General features: G+C 69.1%; 1 protein-coding gene across 1 annotated transcript; it reads right to left on the bottom strand.

Moving 5' to 3' along the window:
* Positions 1-1,163: 1,163 nt before the first annotated feature.
* Positions 1,164-4,715, bottom strand: NAGK (N-acetylglucosamine kinase). Its single transcript, XM_075709580.1, has 10 exons — positions 4,687-4,715; positions 4,292-4,376; positions 3,937-4,035; positions 3,689-3,830; positions 3,478-3,588; positions 3,278-3,390; positions 2,494-2,581; positions 2,097-2,194; positions 1,924-2,002; positions 1,164-1,351 (listed from the first exon to the last, which is right to left on the bottom strand). Exons 1-10 carry the CDS (start codon positions 4,713-4,715, stop codon positions 1,164-1,166), a joined length of 1,032 nt encoding a protein of 343 aa, XP_075565695.1.
* Between the last annotated feature and the right edge of the window lie 3,994 nt (positions 4,716-8,709).

Below are 8,709 nucleotides of genomic sequence, written 5' to 3' on the forward strand. Positions count from 1 at the left end.
TGCTGTGCCCAGTTTTGGGCCCCTCAGCACAAGAAGGACATTGGGGTGCTGGAGCGTGTCCAGAGAAGGGCAGCGGAGCTGGGGCAGGGTCTGGAGCACAGGGCTGGTGGGGAGCGGCTGAGGGAGCTGGGGGTGTTCAGCCTGGAGAAGAGGAGGCTGAGGGGAGACCTGATCGCTCTGCAGCTCCTGGCAGGAGGGGGCAGGGAGGGGGGTCGGGCTCTTCTCCCAAGGAACAAGTGATGGGACGAGAGGGAATGCGCCGCTCCCGCCCCCCCGCTCCCCAAACGCCGGCGTCGCCCCCATCCCCCCGCTCCCCAAACGCGGGTGTCGCTCCCGTCCCCCCCTCGCCATGGGCTCCGCTGACTTTGTGCGCCCTGGGTATCCAAACCCAAAGGCGTCCTCCTTCCTCCTCCTCCTCTTCTTCCTCCTCCTCCTCTTCTCCCTCCTTCTCCTCTTCCTCCTCCTCCCCAAAGGCATCCTCCTTCCTCCTCCTCTTCTTCTTCCTTCTCCTCCTCTTCTCCTCCTCCTCTTCTTCCTCCTTCTCCTCTTCCTCCTCCTCCCCAAAGGCATCCTCCTTCCTCCTCCTCCTCTTCTTCCTTCTCCTCCTTTTCTTCTTCCTCCTCCTCTTCTTCCTTCTCCTCCTCTTCTCCCTCCTTCTCCTCTTCCTCCTCCTCCCCAAAGGCATCCTCCTTCCTCCTCCTCTTCTTCTTCCTTCTCCTCCTCTTCTTCCTCCTCCTCCTCTTCTTCCTTCTCCTCCTCTTCTCCCTCCTTCTCCTCTTCCTCCTCCTCCCCAGCAGCATCCTCCTTCCTCCTCCTCTTCTTCTTCCTTCTCCTCCTCCTCTTCCTCCTTCTCCTCTTCCTCCTCCTCCCCAGCAGCTCCTTCCTCCTCCTCCCCTTGGCTCCAGCTGCCCCCCAGGCGCCGGACCCCCGCCCTGCCCACGCCGCAGGCTCACCCCACGTCCTCCTCCGGCACCAAAACAGGAACCGCCGAGCTCCGTTCTCCATTTCTCCACCGCGCCTCAGAGCTCTCCCGGCCCCACGCCGCCCCCCCAGCCCGTTCCCCTTTGGGGGGTGCAACCTTTTTATTGCCAAATGACAAAAACTCCTTTATCCAGACCCCCGCCGCCGCGTGCGGAGGGTCCTCCCGTGCCGGGGGGCCCCGGCTAGAAGACGTGGGTGTAAAAGACGTCGACGTTGTCGGCGTAGTCCAGGGGCAGCGCTTGGCCGATGCTCCTGGCGCCCAAAGAGGCCCCCCCCAGCGCCGAGGAGCGCTTCAGCTTCAGGAGGCTGAACCGGGAGAAGACGCGGCCGGGGAACTCGTCCCGCGCCTGCGCCAGCACACGGATGAACCCTGGGGGGCACCGGGGGGTTACGGGGGGCACAGTGGGGTTATGGGGGGCACAGTGCGGTTATGGGGGGCAGTGGGGTTACGGGCGGTACAGTGGGGCTTACAGGGGGCACCGTGGGGTTATGGGGGGCACAGTGGGGTTATGGGGGCCACCATGGGGTTATGGGGGGCACAGTGGGGGTTATGGGGGGCACCGTGGGGTTATGGGGGGCACAGTGGGGTTACGGGGGGCACAGTGGGGTTATGGGGGGCACCGTGGGGGTTATGGGGGGCACCGTGGGGTTACAGGGGGCACCGTGGGGTTACGGGGGGCACAGTGGGGGTTATGGGGGGCACCGTGGGGTTACGGGGGGCACAGTGGGGTTACGGGGGGCACAGTGGGGTTATGGGGGGCACAGTGGGGCTTATGGGGGGCACAGTGGGGTTATGGGGGGCACAGTGGGGCTTATGGGGGGCACAGTGGGGTTATGGGGGGCACAGTGGGGGTTACAGGGGGCACAGTGGGGTTACAGGGGGCACCGTGGAGGTTAGGGGGACCACAGGACCCCCTCCCCAGCAGCCCCCATCCTGCTCACCCGCCTGCATCCTCTCCCAGCTGTTCCAGACGGAGCCCACGCAGACGATGGGCAGCCCCAGCTCCCCCAAGAACAGGCTCTGCAGGGGTGGGGGGCAGCGGGTGAGAGCCGGCAGCGGGACACCCCCCCAAACCCACACCCCGTGCACCCCCTTCACCCCCAGCCACGCTCACCCTGTCGATTTTGGGCAGCACGGCGACGACGTGGCGCGCCAGGACCTCGCCGGCCTTGGTGAAGATGTGGCAGCAGAGCGGGTCCCCAGCCTGGGCGCCTGGATACGGGGCGACGGGGGAGTGGGACGGGGACCCGGGACCCCCCCCCGCTGCACCCCTGCACCCATCAGGGCTCACACCCGGCTCCCGCAGGCTGGGTTGGGCTGGGGGGGGGAGCAGCACATCCCCCCCCAAAGGGGGCAAAGGGTGCTCGGGCGAAGGGTGCGCCGGGGGCAGGGATCGGGGCCGGGGAGCCGTCCCGGGCTGCGACGGCAAAGCAGGGACCAAGGCGGGCAGGGAGGGGCAGCCCCCAGGCCCTGTCCCCCCCCGTACGGCCCCCGGGAAGGGGCTTCCCTACCCTCCGCCAGCTTCTGGCAAAAGCCCGCAAATTTGGACTTCTCGAAGGTGCGGTAGAGATGCGTCAGGAGGCCCATCCTGTCGGAGATCTGCGGCGCCCGGAGCCGGAGCCGGGGCCGGGGCGGGGGGGAAACCCACCCGTGAGCCCCGCATCCCGGCTGCCGGCACAGGGGACCCCCCCGGAGCTCCCCCCCCCGGGACCCCACTGTCCAGCCTGCAGCCCCTGGGACCCCACTGGCCCCGTGTGCGGCCCCCCCGCATGCAGCCCAAAGCCCCCTCACACAGCCCGCAGCCCCCCCCCGGGACCCCCACACACAGCCCACAGCCCCCCCGGGACCCCCACATGCAGCCCACAGCCCCCCCAGGACCCCCGCACGCACCCCACAGCCCCCCCGGGACTCCCTGCATGCAGCCCACAGCACCCCCAGGACCCCCGCACACAGCCCAGAGCCCCCCCAGGACCCCCTGCCCCAGCCCAGAGCCCCCCCAGGACCCCCGCACACAGCCCACAGCCCCCCCAGGACCCCCGCACGCAGCCCAGAGCCCCCCCAGGACCCCCCGCCCCAGCCCAGAGCCCCCCCAGGACCCCCGCACGCAGCCCAGAGCCCCCCCAGGACCCCCCGCCCCAGCCCAGAGCCCTCCCAGGACCCCCGCACGCAGCCCAGAGCCCCCCCAGGACCCCCCGCCCCAGCCCAGAGCCCCCCCAGGACCCCCACACGCAGCCCACAGCCCCCCCAGGACCCCCACGCGCAGCCCACAGCCCCCCCGGGCCCCCCCAGCAGCACCTGGAAGTAGTCGAACATGGCCTGCTTGACGTAGGCGACGTCGTGGGGCGGCACCTCCAGGTTGTCCATGCAGTCGAACACCATCTTGACGGCCTGATGCGCGATCCAGTACGCTGCGGCGGGAGCAGGGAGCGGGGCTGAGACCCCCGCCCCACTGCCCCCCACCCTCCCGCGCCCCCCGCCCGCCCGCGGGGTCTCACCCGAGCCTTCGTCGCCCATCATGTGCCCCCAGCCGCCGCAGCCCGTCTCCGACCCGTCGGGGTTGATGAGTTTGCAGTTGGAGCCGGTACCGGAGATGAGGACGATGCCACCTGCGGGGTCCGAGCCGGCGGAGAGGGGACGCGCGGTCACCGCTCCCCGCACCGCGACGTCCCCCTCGCCGTCACCCCCGGGGCGAGCTGGCCCCCCTACCGTGGTCGGTGGCGGTGGCCATGGCCCCGACGGCATCGGTGGTGATGTAGTAATTTTGGCTCAGGTGGGGGAAGCGCCGGCGCAGCTCCTCGGCCAGTTTGCCAATGGCGTCTTTTTGGTCACCCCCGCTCAGGGACAGCCCCTGGCCCGCACCGGAGGGTCCCCGTCACCGCCGGGGGGGGGACACAAACGGAGCATCCGTGGGGAGGACGCTGGTCGCAGGGGAGCGGGGCGGGGTGGGGGCTCACCAGCGAGCGGAGGGGGACGCAGGGGTCGGCGCCGGCTTTGGTTTTGGCCTCGGTGACCATCCCCTCGATCCTCTCCAGGCACTTTTCGGAGCCGATGAGCTGCGAGCCGAGGCGGGGGACAACACGCTAAAGCCCCCCCGCCCCGCGCCTTGTACCCCCCACCCCGGGCTCCATCCCTCCGCGGGGGTCCGGCGTTGCCCAATAGCTTCGCCGCTGGCCACGAGTTGCCGGCCACGCCCCGGCACCTTCTCCGGTGGCTTCATCCCACCCCAGCGCCCTGGGACAAGCCCCCACCCGGCGTCGTGTCCCCCTCTGACCCTGGGTTGGGTGCAAGGGTGGGGGTCTCTCCGCTCACCCAATGGTTCGTGGAGGGTCCCTCCACCTCAGCCAGGACGCGGCCATCTCCGGAGACCACCACCACCCTGGAGTGGGTGCCCCCGCTGTGGAAAGTTTGGGAGGGGACACACGTGCATTGCCAGCTCTAAACCCCCCCTGCCCCAGTGTTGGGGGGTGGGGGGGCAGCGGGGGACCCCCTAAACCAGCCCTTTGGGGTGCTGGGGCAGGATGGGGGGTTTTGGGGTGGGGGGTGCTGACCCCCCCCCCATTGATCTCAGCCCCTGCACCGGGCAGGAGGGGGCGTGGGGGGCCCGGCTGCAGCCCCCGGCTGCAGCCGGGCCCCCCACGCCCCCTCCTGCCCCCCCAATCCCCGTGGGGGGGGTCCCCCCCCCCCCCCGCCGCACGATCGCTCACCCCTCCACGCCGCCGAAAAGCGACGCCATCGCCGCCGGGCCACGCCCCGCCCTTGGCCACGCCCCCCCGGGGCGCCCGGCCCCGCCCCTCCCCGCCTCGCCCCGCCTCCCTGGGGCCTTGCCACGCCCCCCCCGCCCGCCCTGGGTCCCTGTGCCGCCCCGCCGGCGACGTCTTCCCCCCCCCCCCAAACCCACGCCACCCGTAGCCGCGGGGAGCCCCGTGGGATGAGGTCGAGGGGTGAGGACGCGCTCCCCGCGGGGCAAGGGTAAAGGGTCACAGCTCGGCGTGCCCACCCCGGACGCTAAACCCACGCACACAGCCTCCCCCCGCCACCGTCTAGCCCCCCCACGCACCCACCCGGGACACAGCCCCACCCACTCGGGACACAGCCTTGCATATGCAGCCACCCGCGACGCTGCCCCACGCACGTACGCACTCAGGACGGATCCCCCCACGCATGCACCCACTCGGGACACAGCCACCACCACCCCCCACGCACCCACTCAGGACACAGCCCCACGCACGTACGCACTCAGGACAGACCCTCCCCAAGCGTGCACCCACTCGGGACACAGCCCCCCACACAAACACACGCACCCATCTCCCCACTCGGGACACAGCATGCATGCACCCACTCGGGACACAGCCACCACCCCCCCCATGCACCCACTCAGGACACAGCCCCACGCACATACGCACTCAGGACAGACTCCCCCCACGCATGCACCCACCCAGGATACAGCCACCCCCCCCCACGCACCCACTCAGGACACAGCCCCACGCACGTACGCACTCAGGACAGACCCTCCCCAAGCGTGCACCCACTCGGGACACAGCCCCACACACAAACACGCGCACCCACCTCCCCACTCGGGACACAGCATGCATGCACCCACTTGGGACACAGCCACCCCCCCCCATGCACCCACTCAGGACACAGCCCCACGCACGTACGCACCCAGGACAGACCCTCCCCACGCATGCACCCACTCGGGACACAGCCACACCCCCCCCGCACCCACTCAGGACACAGCCCCACGCACGTACGCACTCAGGACAGACCCTCCCCACGCATGCACCCACTCGGGACACAGCCACACCCCCCCCGCACCCACTCAGGACACAGCCCCACGCACGTACGCACTCAGGACAGACACCCCCCCAAGCATGCACCCACTCGGGACACAGCCCCACGCACAAACACGCGCACCCACCTCCCCACTCGGGACACAGCATGCATGCACCCACTTGGGACACAGCCACCCCCCCCCCCATGCACCCACTCAGGACACAGCCCCACGCACGTACGCACTCAGGACAGACCCTCCCCAAGCGTGCACCCACCCGGGACACAGCCCCCCACACAAACACACGCACCCACCTCCCCACTCAGGACACAGCATGCATGCACCCACTTGGGACACAGCCACCCCCCCCCCCATGCACCCACTCAGGACACAGCCCCACGCACGTACGCACTCAGGACAGACCCTCCCCAAGCGTGCACCCACTCGGGACACAGCCCCACACACAAACACACGCACCCACCTCCCCACTCAGGACACAGCATGCATGCACCCACTCGGGACACAGCCACCCCCCCCCCGCACCCACTCAGGACACAGCCCCACGCACGTACGCACTCAGGACAGACCCTCCCACGCATGCACCCACTCGGGACACAGCCACACCCCCCCCGCACCCACTCAGGACACAGCCCCACGCACGTACGCACTCAGGACAGACCCTCCCCACGCATGCACCCACTCGGGACACAGCCACACCCCCCCCGCACCCACTCAGGACACAGCCCCACGCACGTACGCACTCAGGACAGACACCCCCCCAAGCATGCACCCACTCGGGACACAGCCCCACGCACAAACACGCGCACCCACCTCCCCACTCGGGACACAGCATGCATGCACCCACTTGGGACACAGCCACCCCCCCCCCATGCACCCACTCAGGACACAGCCCCACGCACGTACGCACTCAGGACAGACCCTCCCCAAGCGTGCACCCACCCGGGACACAGCCCCCCACACAAACACACGCACCCACCTCCCCACTCAGGACACAGCATGCATGCACCCACTTGGGACACAGCCACCCCCCCCCCATGCACCCACTCAGGACACAGCCCCACGCACGTACGCACTCAGGACAGACCCTCCCCAAGCGTGCACCCACTCGGGACACAGCCCCACACACAAACACACGCACCCACCTCCCCACTCAGGACACAGCATGCATGCACCCACTCGGGACACAGCCACCCCCCCCCCCGCACCCACTCAGGACACAGCCCCACGCACGTACGCACTCAGGACAGACCCTCCCCACGCATGCACCCACTCGGGACACAGCCACACCCCCCCCCGCACCCACTCAGGACACAGCCCCACGCACGTACGCACTCAGGACAGACCCTCCCCACGCATGCACCCACTCGGGACACAGCCACACCCCCCCCGCACCCACTCAGGACACAGCCCCACGCACGTACGCACTCAGGACAGACACCCCCCCAAGCATGCACCCACTCGGGACACAGCCCCACGCACAAACACGCGCACCCACCTCCCCACTCAGGACACAGCATGCATGCACCCACTCGGGACACAGCCACCCCCCCCCCCCCCCCCCGCACCCACTCGGGACACAGCCCCACACACAAACACACGCACCCACCTCCCCACTCAGGACACAGCATGCATGCACCCACTCGGGACACAGCCACCCCCCCCCCTCCCGCACCCACTCAGGACACAGCCCCACGCACGTACGCACTCAGGACAGACCCTCCCCACGCATGCACCCACCCAGGACACAGCCACACCCCCCCACGCACCCACTCAGGACACAGCCCCACGCACATACGCACTCAGGACAGACTCCCCCCACGCATGCACCCACCCAGGACACAGCCACCCCCCCCCCCCCGCACCCACTCAGGACACAGCCCCACGCACACAGCCCCCCACCCAGAAGCGGGGTCCCGCGGGCAGCTGGAGGACACGTCTGTGGGCCAGGAGCCACCACGGCACCCCGGGTCCCCCTCTGTCCCCAAAGCCACATCCCCCCGTGGGGGGGGGGGACAGGGTCAGGGGCTGGGGTCCCCCTCCCCAGAGTGGACACCCGCTTCCCCTCGTTAGAGCGTCGCTAACGAGCGTGGGAGCGGCTGTCAGCTCCCGTGGGCCGAGGCCCGGCCGAGCGGCAGACAGGGTCGCGGGCGCAGCTGAGCCCCTCCCCAGGCCCCTTCTGCGGGTGACAGCGGGTGACAGCGGGTGACAGTGGGTGACAACAGCCGTCGCGCCCCGCCGCTGCCCCCCGCGCCGGGGGCTGAGATGGGGGGGATGGGGGGGGGGGGGGGCAGATGCAGGGAGGGAGGGAGGGAGGGGTAGGGGATGGGTGGATGAGGTGGAGGAGTGGGTGGGTGAAGAGGATGGAGGGGTGGGTGGCTGATGGGTGGGTGGGTGGGTGGATGGGTGGATGGATGGGTGGGTGGATGGATGGATGGATGGATGGATAGATGGATGGATAGATGGACGGATGGATGGGTGGATGGATGAATGGGTGGATGGATGGGTGGGTGGATGGATGGATGGGTGGATGGATGGATGGTGAAGACAGGCAGATGGATGGATGGATGGATGGATGGATGGATGGTGAAGACAGGAAGATGGATGGATGGATGGATGGGTGGATGGAGGAGATGGGCAGATGGATGGAGAGGATGGGTGGGTGGATGGGTGGATGGATGGATGGATGGATGGATAGATGGACGGATGGATGGGTGGATGGATGGATGGATGGATGGACGGACGGATGGATGGGTGGATGGATGGATGGATGGATGGATGGACAGATGGATGGATGGAGAAGACAAGCAGATGGACGGAGAGGATTGGTGGATGGGTGGATGGAGAAGCTGGAGGTGCCGAGGGAGAAGACAGAGGGGCAGATGGATGGACGGATGGATGGTGAGATGGGTGGATGGAGAAGATGGCAGGGCAGACG

Source organism: Pelecanus crispus, chromosome 4 (assembly GCF_030463565.1).
Source record: "Pelecanus crispus isolate bPelCri1 chromosome 4, bPelCri1.pri, whole genome shotgun sequence".
NCBI lineage: Eukaryota > Metazoa > Chordata > Aves > Pelecaniformes > Pelecanidae > Pelecanus > Pelecanus crispus.